Here is a 23,627-nt window from a genome sequence, read left to right on the forward strand (position 1 = left end):
AGACAGAACTATCCGAATTTATCCGTTATTGCCTCTTTTCCCAGATTTTTTCTTAATTTGTAGCTCCTATTTTATTTTTTACTTTTAAGATATAACTGTCTCCGGGTTTCAGATGATACTGTTGCTAAAAAGGTGCTCCCAAGCATACACTGCATCAGATGATATTTTTTATTATAATGTAGATTATCAAAACTTAAGCATATACTTAAAATATTTTATAATTGTAGCTGACTTTGTTTCTACAAAGGTGAAATACTAATGTTATATGTTTCTTTTTAATTTTCAAGTTATATAGATTCCTTGCTGTTCCTCATCTGTGCTTATCAGAATAACAAAGAACTCTTGTCTAAAGGCTTATACAGAGGACATGATGAAGAATTGATATCACATTATAGGAGAGAATGTTTACTAGTAAGTTGAATGCATATATGTGATCTTACCATTTTGTCTGACATTGGGCAAGTTTTCCAGACTCATGAAGTGATTGACTACATAAACTCTGATGGGATAAGAACATGATGATGTCTATAAACTGGTTCTAGTCCCTTCAGATGGCAAAGTGCACTCAGTTCTTCATTCTTTTCTCTTTATGAATCCCAAGTACTATAGGTGATAAATGAAAAATGATCTTAAAATAGCATCAGTTTGTTTACGTTTCTGTATTTAGATTTCTTTATCACACTACCACTCCTTTTTTTGGTGGGAGAGGAAGGGATGCATAGATAAGTCTTAAAAGAAAGTTTTATGTAAGTCTATAAGAATATGCAGGCTGGGCACGGTGGCTCACGCCTGTAATCCCAGCACTTTGGGAGGCTGAGGCTGGTGGATCACTAGGTCAGGAGAACGAGACCATCCTAGCCAACTTGGTGAAAACCCATCTCTACTAAAATACACACCAAAATTTGCCGGGTGTGGTGGCGCACGCCTGTAGTCCCAGCTACTCAGAAGGCTGAGGCAGGGGAATTGCTTGAACCCAGGAAGTAGAAGTGGAGGTTGCAGTGAGCCGAGATCGTGCCACTGCACTTCAGCCTGGTGACAGAGTGAGACTCCATCTCAAAAAAACGAAAAACATATGCATAGAATGTATCAGAGTAATTTCTGTTTAACTTAAAAAAATTGAATTTTGAGGTATAAGAATAGTATAGCTGATTTTAAACATAAATACTACCAAAACCTGATGGTTCCTCTGAAACATTCAAAAAATGATATGATGTTTCTCATCATTTTTTGATAGTAACCTAACCACATTTGGTTATTTGTTTTACATAGGAATTTAAATGAAACCTCATCAAGATTACTTTAGTGTTCCTTTCAGGTTTTTTCATATTATATATTTACAAAGTGTCAGGTTCTGAGGGATACAAATATGAGTAAGATGTACTTCCTGTCCTCAGAAAACTCAGTCTGGTAGGAGAAATACAGAAATAATTGTTGTGTTCTGGAATAAGTGTCATTATGATAAATACGCACAGTGATATGCCTGAAATATTTGGGAAGAACCTTAAGAGAGAAGGTAAACCCTCATCTGGATCTTGATGGATAAATAGGAGTTTTATTCATGATAGAGAAGGGAGAATATTCCAGTACACAAGAGAAAATAAAGATAAATTCATTGTGGCTCTCCAGGTTATGAGGAAGTGGGGTAAGGTGGAAGTGATGAAGCTGACAATACTTGTCGATATTGGTCAGATGATAAAGAAGCTTATGTGACATTCAGATGAGTTTGCACCAGTGTAAGTTTGATTAGGTTTGGTATGATGAGGTTTGTTTTCAGAAAATAATTCTGGTAATAATAATAGCATACTAGAGGATGAACAGGAAAGAAGTAGATTGAAGTCAAGAACCTTAGAGGGGAAAGTCAAGGGATGGAGAGTGAGGGCCTCGACTCATGTAGTGTAGGTATGACGGTGAAGGAAATGAAATCAGGGCATGTCATAGCTGTTGCGTGAGTGGAAAGAAGGAAATAGAAGAGTCAAAGCTGCCAAACTTTCTAGTTTTTCATTTAATATTAGGGAATCTAATAGGAGGAACAAGGTTGGCTTTAAACATGTTATATTTAAGAGATTTCCAAGACATTGTTTGATTCAGTGAACTTAACATTAAACTTGTCATTAAATTTTATATCTCATTTAATGCATACTTCCAAAAATTGTAGTAAATACTTGAAGATTTATCTCATTTTATTCTCTTAACCCCTATGGTAGGAAGATGATAATACCCTATTATTAATGTAAAGAAAGTGAAGCTAAGAGATTTAGCTAATCTGTTCATGATTGGTGTATTAGTCCATTCTTACAGTGCTATAAAGATACTACACCAGACTGGGTAATTTATAAAGGAAAGAGGTTTAATTGACTCAGTTTCATATGGTTGGGGAGGCCTCAGGAAACTTAAAATGATGGCGGAAGGTGAAGGGAAGCAAGGATGTTCATCACATGGTGGCAGGAGAGAGAAGTGCAAGCAGGGGAAATGCCGGATGCTTATAAAACCATCTGATCTTGAGACTCACTCCCTGTCACAAGAACGGCATCAAGGAAACTGCCCCTATGATCTGATCACCTCCCACCAGGTCTCTTCCTCAATACCTGGGGGTTACAATTCAAGATAAGATTTAGGAGGAGACACAAAGCCTAACCATATCAATTGGGTAATTGATTCATGGCCAAGTTGGACTTACAGCACAAGGTTCTTTCCAAAATCAAAATAAATGGCACAAGAAGTACGGTGTAAATATGTAACTATTTTTATTTGAAATTCAGCTTTAAAAGTCACATTTATCATGCTGTAAACATAAGATTTTAAATAAGAACCCTTAAATATTATAGGTCTTATACCTGTATTTATCTCTTATGTTTCTTATTACATGGATTTCTCTGTTCTACTAGGTCAGTCATCAGCACACTATGGCTTGTGCTCCACCTACCACTTGTTTTTATAGATAAGTTTTATTGAAACATAGCCATGCACATTCATTTATATATTATGTATTATTGCCTTTGTACTACAATGGCAGAGTTGAATAGTTCCAACAGAAACTTTGTGGCCTTCAAAGCCTGAAATAGTCCTTGTCTGGAACTTCACAGAAAAAGTTTGCCAATCCTCTTACCAAATTGTAAGCTCCATGAGAGTTTTCTGTATTAATCACTTGAATGCCCCTGTATCTGGAAAAATTTCTGGCACATGGTGTTTACTCTGTAGGAAGTATTTGAAGGGATAAGTGAATTGGTTACCTTTATATTTCTGTATCAAGAAATACAATAGTATATATTCAGTTGCCATTTATGGAGATGAGTTTTCAAAATTAATATGGATTCTGAATTTCTTTATTTTTAAAACTATTGTGAGTGCTTATAAAATTTTATAATTGGGTGGAAGTTAATCTCTAGAGAAGAAAAAATGGCCCCTGTATTGATGATCAACATAAGCCAAACAATAGTGAAAAACACAATAATGTTCCATCCACCACTGTTTGCTTTTGTTTCTGTTGTTGTCATATGCATAACGTTTCTAAAGAGAGGTTTTCAGTTCTAGGTAGGTTGAGATTGTTTTCTCTAAGTACCGTTTATTCTGATACTGTTTGTGAACATATTTATGTTGTCTTCTTTATTAATAGTTACAGATATTTAATTTAAAAAGGAAACAAAAACCTATTCTTTTTTTTGCATTGCATTAAGAAATTAAATGAGCAAGCCGCAGAACTCTTCGAATCTGGAGAGGATCGAGAAGTAAACAATGGTCTGATTATCATGAATGAGTTTATTGTCCCATTTTTGCCATTATTACTAGTGGATGAAATGGAAGAGAAGGATATACTAGCTGTAGAAGATATGAGAAATCGATGGTGTTCCTACCTCGGTCAAGAAATGGAACGTAAGTTTAAACAATGGTAGTAGGCACCCGAGATGTCGAGATTAAACGCAGTTAGAATTAGATGTTATTTATTCTTGCCATTTTTTATATTAAATATAATATTAAGTATTATATTTAGTAATTTCACATTCACATTACTCTTTTTCTATATTGATGAGCTAAGCTGTGTGCATTGCAGTTGCCATGTGTTTTTGTCTCCCCAAAATGGCAATTATCTTACCTATCATGGCAAGTTAATATTAGTAAATCATGTTGACAATGATCGTGTCATAATTTCTATCTTTAGTTAGATTTAATTGTTTGTATTTGCAGCACACCTCCAAGAAAAGCTGACAGATTTTTTGCCAAAACTGCTTGATTGTTCTATGGAGATTAAAAGTTTCCATGAGCCACCGAAGTTACCTTCGTATTCTACGCATGAACTCTGTGAGCGATTTGCCCGAATCATGTTGTCCCTCAGTCGAACTCCTGCTGATGGAAGATAAACTGCACACTTTCCCTAAACACACTGTATAAACTCTTTTTAGTTCTTAACCCTTGCCATCCTGTCACAGGGTTTGCTTGTTGCTGCTATAGTTTTTAACTTTTTTTATTTTAATGACTGCAAAAGACAAAATGACTATACAGACTTTAGTCAGACTGCAAACAATAAAGCTGAGAATCGCATGGAGCTCAGACTTTGTTTTAACCGGAACTGATATATAATCACAGATCTAATTGATTTTATTATGGCAAAACTATGCTTTTGCCACCTTCCTGTTACAGTATTACTTTGCTTTTATCTTTTCTTTCTCAACAGCTTTCCATTCAGTCTGGATCCTTCCATGACTACAGCCATTTAAGTGTTCAGCACTGTGTACGATACATAATATTTGGTAGCTTGTAAATGAAATAAAGAATAAAGTTTTATTTATGGCTACCTATGTGTTTGTAAGCAGGTATATTGTATGTTAGTGTATTAGTAATAATATATACATGAATTTTGTCTGGGGATTAAGATTGGACAATTAATAGATTAATACAGTCTTTTGATTCTGCTCTAATGGTAGCAAATTGGAAAATGTTTAAGTATTTGACACTTAAATTTATCTATATTTTTAACAAAGTTCTTAAACTTAATATGGCACCTGAGCTTGTTTTGAATTTGGTCAGGGTTTTTACTCAAGCAAGTGGTTGCTTTTTTTAAGTCAAACTACACTGAAACTTTTAACCTTTTCTTAGATTAATTTTACTTTTTAAATGTATTTAAAATATATAGCAAGGTGATTATTTCAAGACAATCCCAAAGTACTTGAATAAGGGCTATTGTAAAACTTAAAAGAAATATTTATATATACACATATATGCACATACACACATGTATATATATATATATATATTCATAATGGAGGACAATGTTTTGCAATATATAAATCATTCTATTTTGTAAATTGTATATCACTTTAATTGAAAATGTTCTCTGCTAATTAATACTGTGAAACAAAATTGATATTGTTTAAGTAGAAGTTATGAGTATCTTAACTGCCTTTATTCCTTTTCAAAAGGAAAAAGCTATAGAACATTTTGTAGATGAAACTACTGTTAATGAATTAATATTGTGAATGAAAATCAAAATCCATACTTTAAAGGTAATCATGTTACTAACAACCTATTTTTGAATTCATAAAGATTTCTTTATAAATGATGTTTTGTGAGCATAGTAAAATAGACCATTATACTATGTGTATGTTTGATACAGCGTCGCCAAAACTAGTGTTGTTTATAAGTGCCTCTCACAAAAGATCCTGGATGGAGGAGTAAGATGAAATATTATGCTATTATATGATGCTGTTTGTAAAGGTACCAATGTGCTAGTAAGGTATTAATGACAAAGAATTATTACTATTTTGTTGTGAAGTTAGATTTTGCATATTGTATCTATCAAAATATGTTTGGGTTTAGATTTTAAGTTGTCTACTGAGCAGAATTCTGCATTGGTTTTCCAGTCCTGTTAAAAGTTTAGAAACTTCATATGTGTCATCACAGCTTTTGTAAAGTATCCTTAATATTTTATGACATTCTACCACGGTGGTAAAGTTGTTTGTGTTTGTGTGTATAATTGACTGCTGAGACACAAAGTGCTCAAACACTACATGGAAATTATTCCTTCAAAGGCACATTCAGAGAATCATGTCACTCTTGTGCTGAAGGTAAGTATTATAATTGTATTTACTATATACGTAAAAACCAGATTATTTATTCCTAGTAATGAATTTGAAATAACTTATTTAAAGAAGTGACCTTTTTCAAGACCTACAGAAACAACGTATTTTAATATTGGTTTTTAATCTAATTGTAAGATTTAGATCACTGAAATTTCTTTCTTTTTTTTTTTTTAATTTCCAGCTTTTAAGTTCAGGGTTACATGTGCAGGATATGCAGGTTTCTTACATAGGTAAATGTGTCATGGTGGTTTGCTGCACAGATCATCCCATCACCCAGGTATTAACCCCAGCATCCACTAGCTGTTCTAACTGATGATCCTCTTTCTCCTCTCAGCCCCCACCCTCTGCCAGATACCAGTGTGTGGTGTTCCTTCCACCATTGAGTCTCATATGTTCTTATCACTTAGCTCCCACTTAGAACATGCAGTATTTGTTTTTCTGTTCCTATGTTAGTTTGCTCAGAATAATCGCCTCCAGCTTCATCCGTGTCCCTGCAAAGGATGTGATCTCATTCCTTTTTGTGACTGCGTAGTATTCCGTGTATATGTACGTTTTCTTCATCCAGTCCATCACTGACGGGCATTTAAGTTAGATTCCATGCGTATGCAATTGTGAATAGTGCTGCAGTGAACATCCACATGCACGTTCTTATAAGAAAACAATTTACATTCCTTTTATGTAATATCCAGTTACGGGTTTGCTGGCTCAAATGGTATTTCTGTCTTTAGGTCTTTCACAATGGTTGAACTGATTTACACTTCCACCAACAGTGTAAAAGTGTTCCTTTTTCTCTGCAACCTCGCAACCATCTGTTGTTTTTATGACTTTTAATAATAGCCTTTCTGACTGGTGTGAGGTGGTGTCTCATTGTGGTTTTTATTTGCATTTCTCTAATGATTGGTGATACTGAGCTTTTTTCATGTGCTTGTAGGCCTCATGTATGTTTTCTTTTGAGAAGTGTCTGTTCATGTCCTTTACCCACTTTTTAATGGTTTTTTTTTCTTGTCAGTATGGTAAGTTCCTTATAGATGCTGGATATGAGACCTTTGTCATATGCACAGATTGTAAAAGTTTTCTCCCATTCTATAGGTTGTCTTTTTACTCTGTTGATATTTTGTTTTGCTATGCAGTTCTTTAGTTTAATCAGATCCCATGTGTCAGTTTTTGCTTTTGTTGCAATTGCTTTTGACATCTTCGTCATGCAATCTTTGTCCATTCCTATGTCCTGAATGGTATTACCTAGGTTTTCTTCTAGAGTTTTTATAGTTTTAAGTTTTACATTTAAGTCTTTAATCCATCTTGAGTTGATTTTGTATATGGTGTAAGGAAGGTGTCCAGTTTCATTTTCTGCATATGGCTAGTCAGTTCTCCTAGCACCTTTTATTAAATGGGGAATATTTTTCCCTTTTTTTTTTTTTGGTCAGGTTTGTAGAAGATCAGATAGCTATAGGTAGGTGCGTGGTCTTATTTCTGAGTTCTCTATTCTGTTCCATTGGTCTCTGTGTGTCTGTTCTTGTAACAGCACTGTGCTGTTTTGGTTACTGTTGCCTTGTACTGTAGTTGAAGTGTGATGCCTCCAGCTTTGTTCCTTTTGCTTAGGATTGCCTTGGCTATTCAGGTTTGGTTTTTTTGTTTCGTTTTGTTCCATTTGAATATTAAAACAGTTTTTTTCTAATTCTGTGAATAATGTTAATGGTAGTTTAATGGGAATAGCCCTGAATCTATAAATTGCTTTGGGCAGTATGGACATTTCTGCGATATTGATTCTTCCTATCCATGAGCATGAAATTTTTTTCCATTTGTTTGTGTCCTCTCTGATTCCATGAGGAGTGGTTTGTAATTCTTGAGCTCCTTCTCATCCCATATTAGCTGTATTCCTAGGTGTTTTATTCTTTTTGTAGCAGTTGCGAATGGGAGTTCATTTGTGATTTGGTTCTGGGCTTGCCTGTTTTTGGTGTATAGGAATGCTAGCACTTTTTGCACATTGATTTTGTATCCTGAGACTTCACTGAAGTTGCTTATCAGCCTAAGCTTTTGGGCTGAGATGATGGGATTTTCTAGATATAGGATCATGTCATCTGCAAACAAAGATAGTTTGATTTCTCGCTTTCTATTTGAATACCTTTATTTCTTTTTCTCGCCTGATTGCTCTCGTCAGAACTTCCAATACTATGAAGAGTAGGAGTGATGAGAGAGGGCAACCTTGTCTTTCACAGGTTTTCAAGGGGAATGCTTTCAGCTTTTGCCCATTCAATGTGATATTGGCTGAGGGCTTGTCATAGGTGGCTCTTATTATTTTGCAGTATGTTCATTTAATACCTACTTTATTGAAAATTTTTAACATGAAGTGATGTTGAATTTTATCGAAGGCCTTTCCACATCTGTTGAGGTAATCATGTGGTTTTTGTCTTTAGTTCTGTTTATGTGATGAATCTCATTTATTTTGCTTTTTGTATGTTGAACCAACTTTGCATCCCAGGAATGAAGCCTACTTGATCGTGGTGGATAAGGTTTTTGATCTGCTGTATTCAGTTTGCCAGTATTTTGTTTAGGATTTTTGCATCGATGTTCATCAGAGATATTGGCCTGAAGTTTTTGTTGTTGTTGTATGTCTGCTAGGATTTGGTATCAGGCCGATGCTGCACTCATAGAATGAGTTAGGGAGGAGTCCCTCCTTTTCAAATTTTTGAAATCGTTTCAGGAGCAATGATAGCAACGAACTCTTCTTTGTACCTCTGGTGGAATTATCTGTGAATCCACCTGGTCTTGAACTTTCCTTGGTTAGTAGGCTATTATTACTGCCTTAGTTTCAGAGCCCATTATTGATCTGTTCAGGGATTCAGTTTCTTCCTGGTTCAGCCTTGGGAGGGTGTATGTGTCCAGGAATGTATGTGTTTCTTTAGATTTTCTAGTTTATGTGAATAGAGGTGTTCATAATATTATCTGATGTAGTTTGTCTTTCTGTTGGGTCAGTGGTAACATCCCACTTATTTCTGATTGTGTTTGTTTGAATCTTCTCTCTTTTCTTCATTAGTCTAGTGGTCTCATGTTTTACTAATTTTTTCAAAAAATTAGCTTCTGGCCAGGCGCAGTGGCTCATGCCTGTAATCCCAGCACTTTGGGAGGCCAAGGCGGGTAGATCATGAGGTCAGGAGATTGAGACCATCCTGGCTAACACGGTGAAACCCTGTCTCTACTTAAAATACAAAAAAAAAGAAAAAAAGCCGGGCATGGTGGCGGGCGCCTGTAGTCTCAACTACTCGGGAGGCTGAGGCAGGAGAATAGCGTGAACCTGGGAGGTGGAGCTTGCAGTTAGCCGAGATCACACCACTGCACTCTAGCCTGGGTAACAGAGCAAGACTCCGTCTCAGAAAAAAAAGAAAAGAAAAAAAGCTCCTGGATTGTTTGATTTTTTTTTGAAGGGTGTTTTGTGTGTGTGTGTCTCTATCTTCAGTTCAGCTCTGATATTGGTTATTTCTTGTCTTCTGCTAACTTTGGGGTTTGTTTGCCCTTGGTTTTTTAGTTATTTTAGTTGGGATGTTAGGTTGCTGAGCTCTTTCCAGCTTTTTGATATGGTCATTTAGTGCTATAAATTTTCCTCTTAACACTGCTTTAGCTGTGTCCCAGAGATGCTGCTATGTTGTATTTGAAATTTCTTTATATAATTTACCATGTTAAATATAACTTACAGCTAATAACTTTGGAATTGGAACCTCATAGAACTGCTGTCCATAGCAGATTTCATTTTGATTTAAATGACTCTCATTTTGGTTACTATGGTACTCCTTCCTACCCCAAAAAAGTCACATTTTGAAATAATTCAGGGTAGAATTCATGTAGATAGAACTTCAGACATCTCAGGAGACCAGTATGCATGAATGAACTTGTAGGGACCCCTCTAATATGTTTCACATTCATTACGATACAACAGTGACCATACGTATAGTAAAGTAGTAGTACTCAATGTCTGTTCTCCAGATCAGTAGGCAGCTTCAGCAGCTTGGGAACATGTTAGAATTGAAAATGTTTGAGTCCCACCTCAGAGCTTCCAGTTCAGAAACTCTTCATGTACCCTGTGTTATAACAAGTCCTTCAGGTGATTTTGATGTTTACTAAAGTTTCGGAGCCACTGCACTAAATGAAACTATTGGTAGCATTTGTGCACCGTAAATTGATGCTGTTTAATTTTTATTCACTTATGATCTGTTGTTTGTTGGAAGCTTTTTTGTGTTTCCCTCACTTGGAATTTCAAGGAAGTATCTAATTATTTTTATTTATTCATTTATTTTGCTTAGTTTTACATTTAATTGAGAATAAGGCAGGTATCTGATTCTCCAAAAGTTCAGTATCTTTATTTTATGATTTAAACTTGTTGAGTTATGCCTCTGGGTCCTGTCATTCTCCCAGCGAATAAAAATGTGGATGCTTGGGGAAGTGGAGGTGGACAGTGAATGGGAATACTCTTGTTTGATTTTTTTAACATTTACATTGTAAATAACATTAAATACCATTTGTCGTGCCCATGATAACTTCATCCAAAATATATATACTAGTCTCCTAAGATATGCCGTAACAAAATAACACAGGCTTGGTGGCTTAAACAACAGAAATTTTTCTTCTAGTTTTGGAAGCTGGAAGTCTAAGATCAAGCTGTTGATGGATTTGATTTCCCCTAAGGCCTCTCTCCTTGGCCTGCAGACCACCACCTTCTCTCTGTGTCCTCACCTAGCCTTTTCTCGGTGTGCTGCATCCCTGGCCTCTCTTCCAGTTCTTACAAGGACCCCAGTCACATTGGATTTGAGCCCCATCCTTATGAACTCACTTAACCTTAATTACCTCTTCAAGGGCCCTGTCTCCAAACACAGTCATGTTAGGGGGTTAGGGCTTCAATATATGAATCTGGGGGACAATTTAGTCTAAAATGGTATGTGACCGCCCAGTTTATGTACTTCCTCTCCAGAAACAAGAGTATGGTTGTTAACGTCTTCTCTTCAGCCTGAAGATACAGTGCAAATATCTGTGGTCCATTCTTACCTATGCTTTATTTTACTTTTTCTAAAAACTGGATTAAAAGTACAGCAATCCCAGTTAGAAATTGCTTATAATGCATCCATCTAATTAGCTCAGTGTTCTTGTTGAACAAACTTTTATTTCCATGTTTACTCTTGGTCTTTCTTCATAAGGTTATTTTATCAGTTTCACCTGCCATTATACCATGACTATGTTTGTGTTTTGCTAGTGTTTTTATTCTCACTGATCATATGTCCCTTCTTCATCTCCCATACCACTCCCAGCCTAGAGTTAACGAGTGCCAACCACTGTGGCCACATACTGTCCCATGTTTGGATAACCTTATCCAGCATATACACCTAAATGGTGGTGGGTTTTTTTAGGGGGGGTGGGGGGTGGAAGGCGGGAGAGAGTCATTGTTTTACAAAATTAAATTTCATCTATTTTAGACATCCTTTCCCCTGTCCTCCCCTTGTACTTTCCAACCTCCAGTTTCTTCTTTTTCTAATTAACTTTGTAGGAGTGACTTAAAATAAAATAAAATGATATAACATAGCACTGATAATACTAGAATGAAAATAAATGAGGCATGATTGGAGAAACTACACACATGCACACCAAAATTTCGAATATCCTTATTCGTTCCATGTACAGTTCTCAGTGGGTATTTGAGACCTTCACTCCCATCCCCAGCCTCTCCTATTCAATGCCGGCTTCTGTAATGCTGGATGATCTTTTCTTTGCCTCACCAAGAAAACTGGAGATGTTAGGTATGATCCTCCTTTTCAACTTTATGCCTCCTATCTATGAATTCAATTAGTTGTTAACCAGCATGTAATAAAGGGATAAACATTGATAACCCGATGTTATGTAGAAAATAGAAATAGAATCAGAATGTGCTATAAAATGAGCTTACAAATTTCAACATATGTCCGTTATTTCGGGAGTGTGTTTGCTCTTCTACAGAAGTAATCCAGAAAGCTCACTTTTTCCCCCTAGACTAACTCATACAACATGTTTGCCCTCTAGCAGACGGCTCTTAGTTTTTCAGTAATGTGGAGCTAGACCAGTATTCTTTTGTCGTTTCTGTTTTGTGGAGTTTTTGTATGTATTTTAATTTTTTGAGACAGGCTCGCTCTGTTGCCCAGGCTGGAGTACAGTGGTGCAGTCTCCTCTCATTGCAACCTCCAACTCTCTGGCTCAAACAGTCCTTCCACTTCAGCCTCTGAAGTAGCTGGGACTACATGTGCAAGCCACTGTGCTTGGCTGTTTTTTTTCTTAATTTTTTGTAGAGATGAGGTCTCACTATATTGTCCAGGCTAGTCTCAGACTTCTGGACTCAAGTGATCCTTCCACCTCCGCCTCCCATACCGCTGTGAGTACAGTGCAAGCTACTGCACCTAATCTAGACTACTATTCCTAACCTAGTTGTGCATCGAAAGCATATGAGGAACTTTTTTTTTTTCTTTAAAGTTTCCGGATGTTATCTCTCGTGTATTACAGGGCTTTTAATGTGAGAACTGGAGTTTAGATAGTTGCTTTTCCAGTTTTAAGATTTACCTGTGGCCCTACTGTGAGACTGTGATTGAGCCTAGCTACAGTAGCATGGAGGAATTTGCTTTTTACAGTACTGTATGTCACATGAAAGGGCAGGGATCTTCAGATTGCTGATGCCATAGACCATGCCCCTTTTTGACATGTGCTCTAGCCAAAGCTGCATGAAAACATTTTTCAGTCCCTACTGGATTTTTCTCTTACGAATGGTTAGCAGTACAGGCTCTGGAACCAAACTGCCTGGACTCAGATTCTGACTCTGCTGTTTATTCGCTGCGTGTTGACCTTGAATGAATGATTTAACTTTTCCGTGCCTTAGACTCTTCGTCTGTAAAATGGGCATTATGGCACAATGCACCTTAGAGGATTTTTTAAAAGATTAAACGGGTTTCTAGATATAAAATGTTTAGAAACTATCTGCCACATTAAGTATTCAATACTTGTCAGCCCTTTTGATAGTTTGTCAGCGTTGTTTACTCCTGTTCTGGGTTTGAGGCTCTTTGGCTTCCATCCTCTACCTGCATTCCTAGTCTTTTTTTTCTTTCTACTACTTCTACTTCTTTAGGTTGTGCTCAAGGTTTGGTACTTGGCCCCTTTGTGATGCTGTTCACTTTTTCTGGTTGTATCTATTAGTTTGTCTTCTTATTCTGCCTTCATGATTCACAAGTCATTTTTTGTTTGTTTGTTTGTATTTTTGAGACGGAGTCTCGCTGTTGCCCAGCCTGGAGTGCAGTGGCCGGATCTCAGCTCACTGCAAGCTCCGCTTCCCGGGTTCCCGCCATTCTCCTGCCTCAGCCTCCCGAGTAGCTGGGACTACAGGCGCCGCCAGCACGCCCGGATAGTTTTTTTTTTTTTTTGTATTTTTAGTAGAGACGGGGTTTCACCGTGTTGGCCAGGATGGTCTTGCTCTCCTGACCTCGTGATCTGCCTCGGCCTCCCAAAGTGCTGGGATTACAGCTGTTTTGTTTTTTTGAGACGGAGTTTTACTCTGTCCCCAGGCTGGAGTGCAGTGGTGCGATATCGGCTCACTGCAACCTCCACCTCCTGGGCTGAAGTGATTCTCCTGCCTCAGCCTCCCGAGTAGCTGGGACTACAGGCACCGCCACCTTGCCCGGCTAGTTTTTTTGTATTTGTTAGTAGAGACGGAATTTCACCGTGTTAGCCAGGATGGTCTCGATCTCCTGACCTCGTGATCCGCCCGTCTCGGCCTCCCAAAGTGCTGGGATTACAAGCGTGAGCCACTGCGCCCGGCCCACAAGTCATTGTTTTCTAGCCATACCCATGTGAGTTCTAAACCAATACATATTTGCAGTTGTCTTTTTCAGCACATATACTTGGATGTTTCACAGACACTTTCGACTTGGCACATCTGAATTCATCACTTTTTTCCAAATCTGATTGTCTCATACTCCCTTGATGAAATGATGTAATAATCCCAAAATGAATTATTCTGAATTCTACTTTTACTTACCGTTGATTACCAAGTGTCAACACGTCAAATTTTTTAATACTCCTTAGTACTATGGCTGATGAGGTCCATCTCTTAATTTGACTGTTAGATTTGTCCTTGAGTAGCACTGTCTTTGATCTTGACCCTGAAATTCATCTTCACACTGTTGACAGAATAATCTTCTGAAGTGGTTTGTTTTATATGTCTTGTCTTCCACTGCTGGACTGAGCTCTTATAGGAGAGTGTATCTCTTGTTTTTGTAATCCTAGCACCTGTTAAAATAACTAGAAGCTTAGAGGTACAGTCACCCTAGACCTGTACTAATACAGTTTTCATTAGCCATTAGATTTAAATAAAATTGGGCATTCTGTTAATTAGTAATACTAGCTTTATATCAAATGCTCATAGCCTCATGTGACTATTGACTACTATATTGGACAACATTTTAGAACATTTTGATTATCATAGGAAGTTTCATTGTACCGAACTGCCCCAGCAGATCTTTGCTGATGTGGATGTTTTTCTGTATTAAATGCATCCTTTTAACATTCAGACACCTCCCAAATGCTAACCTTAATAGATTGGCCTTCAGCATTTATGTCTCTCTATCTTGATCCTGCAGCTGATGACTTGACTATGTCTGCTCTGCAGAAAGCACTACTACCAGCATGTGTCCAGTCAGGAAAGCTGACACTACATATTTCAACAGAGGAGATGTGAGTACAGAGGCGTTAGAGAATAACCCGGTGATCACAGCTGTAGGATGCAGCTACTAGTCCTAAGGGTAAGAAAACAAATGGGAAAAAGTTGGGGTTGCCAGAGCCTTAAAGCTCCAAAAAGGGTCATCATGGCATTAGTGCTCAGACCCCTGAGGAGGCTCACCACCTACCTGCTCATGGTAATTCTGAGGGGTACAGTAACGACAGTTCTAGAAGTTTCGAAGCAATTGAAGGCCGGCATTCGCTGCCGTTATTACAGAGCTGATAGGACTAGCCATGAGGGATAAACTAGATCTTGTTTCATCTTCCTTCCAACTTCTCTCTAGTACTTCCTACCAGTAGAACCTAATAAGCAGCAGTCAGAGGGGTCAGAGAAGTGTAATTTGCAGAGTCCCGGCCCCAGCACACAGAGCACAGGACAGAAGGGTGGAATTGGCGCTGAGAAACAACAGATGAAGAACCAGCACACTGGTTTCCTTCAGAGACTCATTTTTATCTAAAGATAAACTCACTTTTATCTAAAGATAAAAATAATCCCTTAAACGCCAGATATTCAGGAATTTGTAGAGACACTCTGGGCCCTCAAGAATAAGTGTACTAGTTCAAATTGAAATCTTGTTACTCTTTTCTATTAAATGAGACTAATGCTGCTATATAGTGCTAAACTTTTAAAATTGACAGTGGATGAATGCAGATTATAATCAGGTGTTCATGTCCATCCATTCATGTATTGAGTGCCTACCACATGCCACACAATCTGTCAGGTGGTATGTATATAAAATAAAACTTAGATAACAACACAAAAGTAATAATTCACCCCAATTCATCTATAAATCCAGAGTTAGGGACTGTTAACATTTTTGTGTTCATGCCTGTGGACATCTTTCTGTGTATATGCATGTACACACATAAAATGTCATAAAAAGTTTATAAATGCAGATGTTTCCAAGAAAGTGTGTATTCATCTACCTCTCTTCTGCTGTATAGTCTTTGATTGTAAGGAGAATGCTCCATTACTATTTATCTGTGGACATAGAGCGTAGGCTGCTACATATGTCTCTTTATACTTTACGCACTTTGTCTTTCCACTAAAATTTCTCAATGTATAATTTCTGTCTGTGTCACTGAATATGTAGATTTAAAATTTTGAGCTACATTTTCAAACTGCCCTTCACCAAAGCTGTTACAGTTTACACTGCGACCAATAGTGCATGAGACTGTTCTTTCATACACTCGGTAACAGAATATTACTGATCTTTAATATTTTTTATTGATAGCCAAAAGTGTATTCTTCGCATTTCAAAATTTTTAGTGAGAGTATATTCCAGTATGTTAATTGGTTATTTGTATTTCTTGTATACATCCTTTACACTTTTTCTTTTGGGTGTTTATGTCTGTAACTTGGCAGTGGCCCATATTAGGAATCATTATTACACACGTCACAAATATTTTTACAATTAATTTCTTTATTATTGCGTTATGACCATTCTTACATAGTCAAATCTGTTGCTCTACTATTTCTGCCTTAGGTATAATGTTTAGAATTTTCTCTGGTCAGGGTTATAAAATACTCATGTTTCTCCTGATATTTTTATGATTTCATTTTTAGATCAGTCTTTAATGCAGTTGACAGTTACCTTAAAGTAGTGAAATAGCCAACATTTTCTGTCAGTATTATCTGGTTGCCATGATACCATTTATAAAATAATTCCTGCTCTTCCTCATTGATCTAATATGTAACTTCCACTAGATAATCATTTTTATATTTGATACTTACAAATACTATTCAGTTCTATTTTGTCTATTCAGCTACTTTCACTGATTTAATTATTGTTGCTTCTTGTTTGAATATGTATTTAAAATATTTGTTTTATAACTAATACAAGGTTTCATACCTAATAGGTCAAGTATTACTTCCCAATACATACACCTGTATCTCTTTCATAATTCCATACTCTTTTACAGATAAACTGTTGAATTATTTAATCTTCCTTCAAATACAGATTCTATTGGTATTCTGATTATAATACAAGATACATAGATACGTAGGACATTGCATGGTTCACATAGAGAAATTGTGGCACCTTTTCAGTATTAATATTCTTATTCATAAAGAATATTGTTTGTCCTATTAGGTTCATATGTCCCTCAGTAGAATTTTAAGATTATTTTTATTTTTCTTTAGTCAGGTATCTTAATGTGTTTTAATGTTCTTGTAGTATTTATGAATGCGCTCCTTTTTTCTCCCCTTTACAAAAATGTTTTCTAATTGAATATTTTCATTTTTTTAATCTCAGAACCTCTTCACATAAATTAGTAAGGGTCTCAAAGAACTTTTATGTTGGCAGGTATGTCTGCTAATATTTACCATTTCAGAAATTAAAAAGTTAATTGAAAAGTGAGATGTCTATGTAACACTTATGTTAGCATAAATATTTTAAGTGAAAAGGGGCTAATTTTTTTGCCTAGCCCTTCTTTTGGAGGCTTGTAGGGAAACAAAATACTGATTATATATGTCCCTGTACTCACACTTCAAGAATAACACATAGAATTAACTTAAAATTTGGACTAGCAAAGATTCAACTATTGATCATCTTAAAAATTGATGGAAATCATTTTTCATGGTAGTCGTATGATTTCTTGGAAATTAGGCAATTTCTCAAGAAAATTAAAACTAAGGATGACAGTGTGGTGCTTAGGCATCTCTGTTAGTCTGGAAATACCACGCTCTAAGACAACTGCTTTTTGCGTGGGTTGTACTTCCCTTGCCACATAGTTAGAAAATGGAAAATGTCTCCAGGAAGAAGGTTTACCTGGTGTGCTTTACTGCTCTCATGTATTGCAGCCTTGTGCTATCCATTGTCCAGACACGGAAAAGAATTGCTTCATATATTTTTATCCAACTTTGATTATTAATGGCAGGAAAGTTATTCAGATACCGACTGTTCCATAATGGTTAAATCTCAGAAATCTATAATTCTCACAGAAGATACCATAGGAGAGTATCTTTAAATATTGGAATAACAGTGGATCTCTTCACACACACACACACACACACACACACACACAATTAAACATGATGGAAAGTTTTGACAAATTTATCCACATTAAATATTCTGTCCATTAAGATTCCCTAAAGACGGTGGAAAGATGGAAGTTTAGTGGGAGAAGCTATTTGCAACATGCAAGGCAAGATGACAATGCATTAATAATAAAATTACATAAAGAATGAACTTGGGGCTTGAGTAAAATAATTATGACATGCTTTCTGAAATGTCCCCCAGATAGTTTCATAAAAAATGAAGCAAATAGGCTAATTAAAGAAGAACCCGTAGACATCATGTTCAAAAGAATTGATGACAAAGCATGTTCATAACCCATAAAATACAAATGGATGCAGCTAAATAGCTACAATATTTTTGAAAGAGTTTGGCAGGTTTCGAAAATGTGAGGAGCCACAAAGTAGAGTTAAAAAAAAAAATAAAAAAAAAAAAAAAAAAAAAAAAAAAACCCACCTAGCACACATACATTTAATCATACAAACGGCATAATGCCGGTGGCTTCAGCCGTAATCCCAGCACTTTGGGAGGCCGAGACGGGCGGAATCACGAAGGTAAGGAGATTCGAGACCATCCTGCTAACACGGTGAAACCCCGTCTCTACTAAAAGACCAAAAAAAAACTAGCCGGCGAGGTGCGGGCCGCCTGTATCCCAGCTACTCGGGAGGCTGAGAAGGAGAATGGCGGAACCGGGAGAAGGAGCTGCAGTGAGCTGAGATCCGCACTGCACTTCATGCTTGACAGAGCGAGACTCCGTCTCAAAACAAAACAAAACAAAAAAAAAAACAAAACATAAATCAATACAAACGTGCCTGATAATTAGAACAAAAAAAGGCTTGAACAAACTCTTTACAAAAAAAAATCAACGTAGAATGGTGTTCAGTCTTAGCAGCCAGGAAAATGCAAATTAAGGCCACAAGGAGATACTACCAAACACATGTAAATTGAAAAAACATTTAGCCATTCTCACTAGCAAGTGTTGGTGAAGTATATGTGGTAGTGGGAACACTCATTATACTGGTGTTTGTGTAAGTCAGTCCAGCCACTTTGGATTACTTTTAAAAATGAAGTTACGAGTATATTCAGCAATTCCTAAGTATTTTTTCTAAAGATATTTAGATACATGTGTATCATTTTACATGTACAAAATGTTCTTGGAAGCATAGTTTGTATTAGCAAAAACTGGAAACAAATATCCATCAACAGTAAACATACTGCACTATATTCATATAATGGAATACTGTATTGCAATGGAGAGCAAACCACAGTGCATATATCAACAGGGGTGACACACTATTGAGTGAAGTAAGACAAAAACACGTATAGTATAATTTACTTAATGTTCAAAAAAACCTTAGGTAAACCCAAAACATACAAGAATGCACTCATGGACGGTAAAACACAAAAGGATTGCCATGTAAGTTAGATTAATCATTACTTGCAGGAGGGAGGGAAGATGTATGGTTTGAAAGGGATATTTGGGAGTGGCTAGACTTGCTTCTAATATTCGATTTTGTAATCTGTAAGTTTGCAATTGAAGTTATACACTTGGGATTTAGAGTAGGATTGTCCCTTGGAGATACAAAGTTAAATACAAATATAAATCATCAGTTCTGAGATGCATTTATAGCCAAGGAAATTCATGATACCATGTAATAAAATGATAACAGCGGAGAGGAAGGCCTACGACTTAGTTCTGAGGATCACTGAAAGGTTCTATGTTGGAGGGAAACTCTGCAAAGGAAATAGAGACGAATATGGAATGAAGTAGGAAAGTCTGTGTCTCTTAGGAGAATTCTTCCAAACATAAGAAGTAGGCACCTATGTGAAGTGCTTCAGAGTAAAATGAGGATAGATGAGTAGGCAACCTTGACAAGGGTTATTTCAGAATGATGGGGACGAAGGCATATCAGAGTGGCTTCAAGAGTTCAGTGGGGCATTATTTTCCCAGAAGCATGCATTGTACAGCTGGAAAACACTCCTATTAACAAGACACAGGATTGAAAAAAATATTAATATTGAAACAGTTTTAATGCATTCCTTAGACTAAGAAGAAAGGAAACAATATTCTTAATGGTCAAGAATCAAGGAAACCTGAAATCATTTTGACCAGCTGATCTAAAAGGAAGAATAAATTACTTTTCCAATTTCCCTGTAGAAAATTTTACAAAACTGTTAACATATGAAGGAGTGTGGCCAAAAATGAATAAAATTACAAAGATTACTGGATTTAATGGTATCTTTTGGTATTTGTCATTTTTTGTAATTTTAATTTTCATCCTAAATAACTTTCTTTACAATTTTACATTTTAAAATTTTACAACTTGTCCTCCCACTATAAATTGGATCTTTGGGCAATAAAACATAATTTGGTGAATAAGCAAGGGAGAAAACAGAGCCGAAGACCCATGCAAAAGGCAAACTTAACAGGAAAAAGGGAGAAAACTTTCTCGCCAAAAAAGACAAGAAAACAACTTGTGTGTGTGTGTGTGTGTGTGTGTGTGTGTGTGTTTTATAATTTACTCTGGATGAAGGGAGCAATTCACACAAGCTGAGTATTTGGTTATGTGGGTTTGAGACTAGAATTGACATTGCATAGAGAATCTGAAACATCTCAAAATGAGTACTTTTAACTGGCTCCAGGTTTGTAGTGATCCCAGGACAGGACCTGGCAGTAACAAAATTAAATCCTTTGTGAGTTTAATTGTTAAGTGTTGGCTTTGAGGAACATGGTATGTTACTTGATATATATAAGCTGTGACCAAAAGGTAAATATAAACATTTGTAGAAATTTACCAAAAAAAATTATTTCAGATATGGATGTTGTAAGAGTATTTGCCTCAATTTGACAGCAGTTTTGCATAGGGAAGGAAGAAAATTTTAAAAGAATTGAAAGAAATAGCATGATAAATATAATCATGTTTATCAAATTAATCACAAAAATGGGGCCTATATTATCTTTAGAGCCTCTCTCTAATTTCATGTTGAGTTGGTTTGGGAGAGAAATCTCCCAGATCCCCTTTCAAGGGAGCGTTTACTGCTGGCATGTCCTTCAGGGTCTACCTCGGCTGCAGAGGGTCACTAGAGGGCATGCTTTTCCTGTAGTCACCCACATCTTGGGCCCGTGGATGCGTGAATAAGTCGTCAAGCCACTTTGGCTCAGTGCAGGGCCACATATGCCCTAGAGTCCTTCACTGGGTTGACCATGCCATTGATCATCATAGTTGTACTTCTCTCTACCCAATCCTAACTTTCCTAATTCTGTCCACAGATGCTGACTGCTCTAATCTCTGCTTCTGGAGGACCAACCTCTTCCATAAACTTACCCAAATAATCTATTGTGATTAGGTTTCTTAGGTATACCAATGCAAAAACAAGTAAATTCATCTTACAGGCAATTGTCTCTCATTATAGATTAGTAAATGAGTGTTTTGTTTAATAAACATGTCTATTAATTGTATTAATCCAAACTAGTTCACCTAATAATACTCAAAATAGCAAATGGTTAAGCCAGAGGCGTCTGTAACATGAAAATTTACTAATAATTTTGTTAAATTTCTCTATGTTGTCACCAGTGTGTATATATTGGCCATTCTTTTGATCACTTTATTGATATTTTTAAAATGCTTGCAACTGAAAAAAGGATAGTTATACTTAGGTAATTTGATTGCTGTCTTCTAAATTCCCAGTAGGTGGTGTCATAATACTGTATTTAGGGAAATTTTTAAAAATTTATTTAATAAAGTGGAAAAAGAAAGTGCAAATGTGTTTACTTAAGTATATGTACTTTCGCTGTAAAAGTGTTTTGGTTTTATTATGAGATGACACTGTTATAAACAACTTAATTCCTTGTATGTTTCTTCAATTCACATTTTTACTAGAAAATATGTACTGACAGTTTTATTCTTTTATTCTCTAGAATGATACAATAGAACGAGATGGCCAAAATGTTTAGAGAAATCTTTTCTCAGGATCTTTTTTTACTCTCATATCTTAGACATATGAAAAAAAAAAAAACTACTGGTCTTGGAAGTCAAACCAGGATCTGTCATTATAATTACTGTCACTTTATTTACACTCAAAATATTTTCTATTTTGGCTACCCTTTTCAAAACTGTACATCATAAATAATTCACCTTTTTGGAATTTTGGCTATTTCTAGTTGAGTTGTAAGTAGTTCTAATTTTTCTACCTTACATTTTAGTAATCTTTGTGTTTACTTTCCCAATACAACATGTGCTCTGATAGTTACAACTCAAGACAGTAGTGTGGCCTTTGTGCAAGGATGACTCTCAACAGCCCATGAAACATTCCACGTTTTTAGTGTCTTCCCAGCAGGGTCATAAGCCTTTTGCGTGTATGACCCGCAAATTAGTAGGTTCTTTTGTTTCGTTTTGTGATCACCAAAATGCCTATATATAGTAGTGTTTGGTAAATACATATTAAATAAATGTGATGCTATGTAAGTTTAAATAATTCTCCTTGACTCTCCCTGTACTCCAGAGATTAGGTGACTTCAGTGTGAAATCTGTTATTTTGCTAATTTAGTGTTTGTGATACTTCAATAGTCAAGAATCTGAAGATCTGTCCTCTCCATGGGTTGATTTTTAATGGAATGATGTAAATTGTTTTGAAAAAATTATAAATATTTCACTCATTTTTTAAAGTCTGGTAGAGAACTTAAAAGATTTTTTTCTTTCTATTTTTTTCTAAAAGTTAAAAAATTAAGGTAATAAGTTTTCAAAAGGTTTTTTAGAATTCTGAGACATCTCATTAAATTCAAGGAAATGTTGAACACCTAGACCTTTGAAAGGGCAGGAAATGTGGCAATATCAGGGACTCTAGCAATAAGACTGACATTCTTTAGGAAAGTTTTTCTTCACTTTATTACTGAGTGTGGAATGCAATGGTTTGAAGGGCTATTTTCTGAAAGCTCACTGGGAGCTACTGAATTTGATTCTAAATTCTAATGGCCTTCCATGTATGGAAAAAATGATACTTTTTCCTGGGAGTCAAGGTTCATTACCTCAGGTATGATGAACTGATTTGTTCCCCTTCCCCAGAGAAAACTTTTCATTGTTTGAAGTCCTGACACCTAGTACAGTAACCACAAATGTGACTGTATTCAGAGATAGAGCTTTAAAGAGACAATTAAGTTAAAATGAGGTCAGCCAGGCGCGGTGGCTCAAGCCTGTAATCTCAGCACTTTGGGAGGCCTAGACGGGCGGATCACGAGGTCAGGAGATCGAGACCATCCTGGCTAACACGGTGAAACCCCATCTCTACTAAAAAAAAATACAAAAAATTAGCCGGGTGAGGTGGCGGCGCCTGTAGTCCCAGTTACTTGGGAGGCTGAGGCAGGAGAATGGCGGGAACCCGGGAGGCGGAGCTTGCAGTGAGCTGAGATTGCACCACCGCACTCCAGTCTGGGCGAAAGAGTGACACTCCGTCTCCAAAAAAAAAAAAAAAAAAAAAAGAGGTCATTAGGATAAGCCCTTATACAATATGGGCATATTAGAAGGGGAGAAAATTTACACAGAGACACAGAGATAGAAGACCATGTGAAAACACAAGGAGAAGATAGCCAATCTACAAGCCAAGGAGAGAGACCTTGGAAGAAACCAACCCCACTGACACCATAATCTTGACATGTAGCCTCTAAAGTTGTGAGAAAATAAATGTATGCCACCCAGACTGTGGTACTTCATTATAACAGCCCTAGAAAACTAATAGATCTTTTTAGTTTCTTCCCTTGGTGCAA

General features: G+C 36.5%; 1 protein-coding gene across 1 annotated transcript in view; it reads left to right on the plus strand.

Moving 5' to 3' along the window:
• USP25 (ubiquitin specific peptidase 25) overlaps positions 1-5,945 on the plus strand; it is a 148,667-nt gene extending 142,722 nt beyond the window's left edge. Inside the window, exons 23-25 of the mRNA XM_017859822.1 lie at positions 288-411; positions 3,675-3,870; positions 4,183-5,945. Of these exons, the coding sequence (XP_017715311.1) occupies positions 288-411; positions 3,675-3,870; positions 4,183-4,355 (493 nt within the window). The 3' untranslated portion in view covers positions 4,356-5,945. The remainder of the gene's footprint in view (positions 1-287; positions 412-3,674; positions 3,871-4,182) is intronic.
• Positions 5,946-23,627: the final 17,682 nt, after the last annotated feature.

This window comes from Rhinopithecus bieti, unplaced genomic scaffold (genome assembly GCF_001698545.2).
Source record: "Rhinopithecus bieti isolate Rb0 unplaced genomic scaffold, ASM169854v2 scaffold_51042, whole genome shotgun sequence".
NCBI lineage: Eukaryota > Metazoa > Chordata > Mammalia > Primates > Cercopithecidae > Rhinopithecus > Rhinopithecus bieti.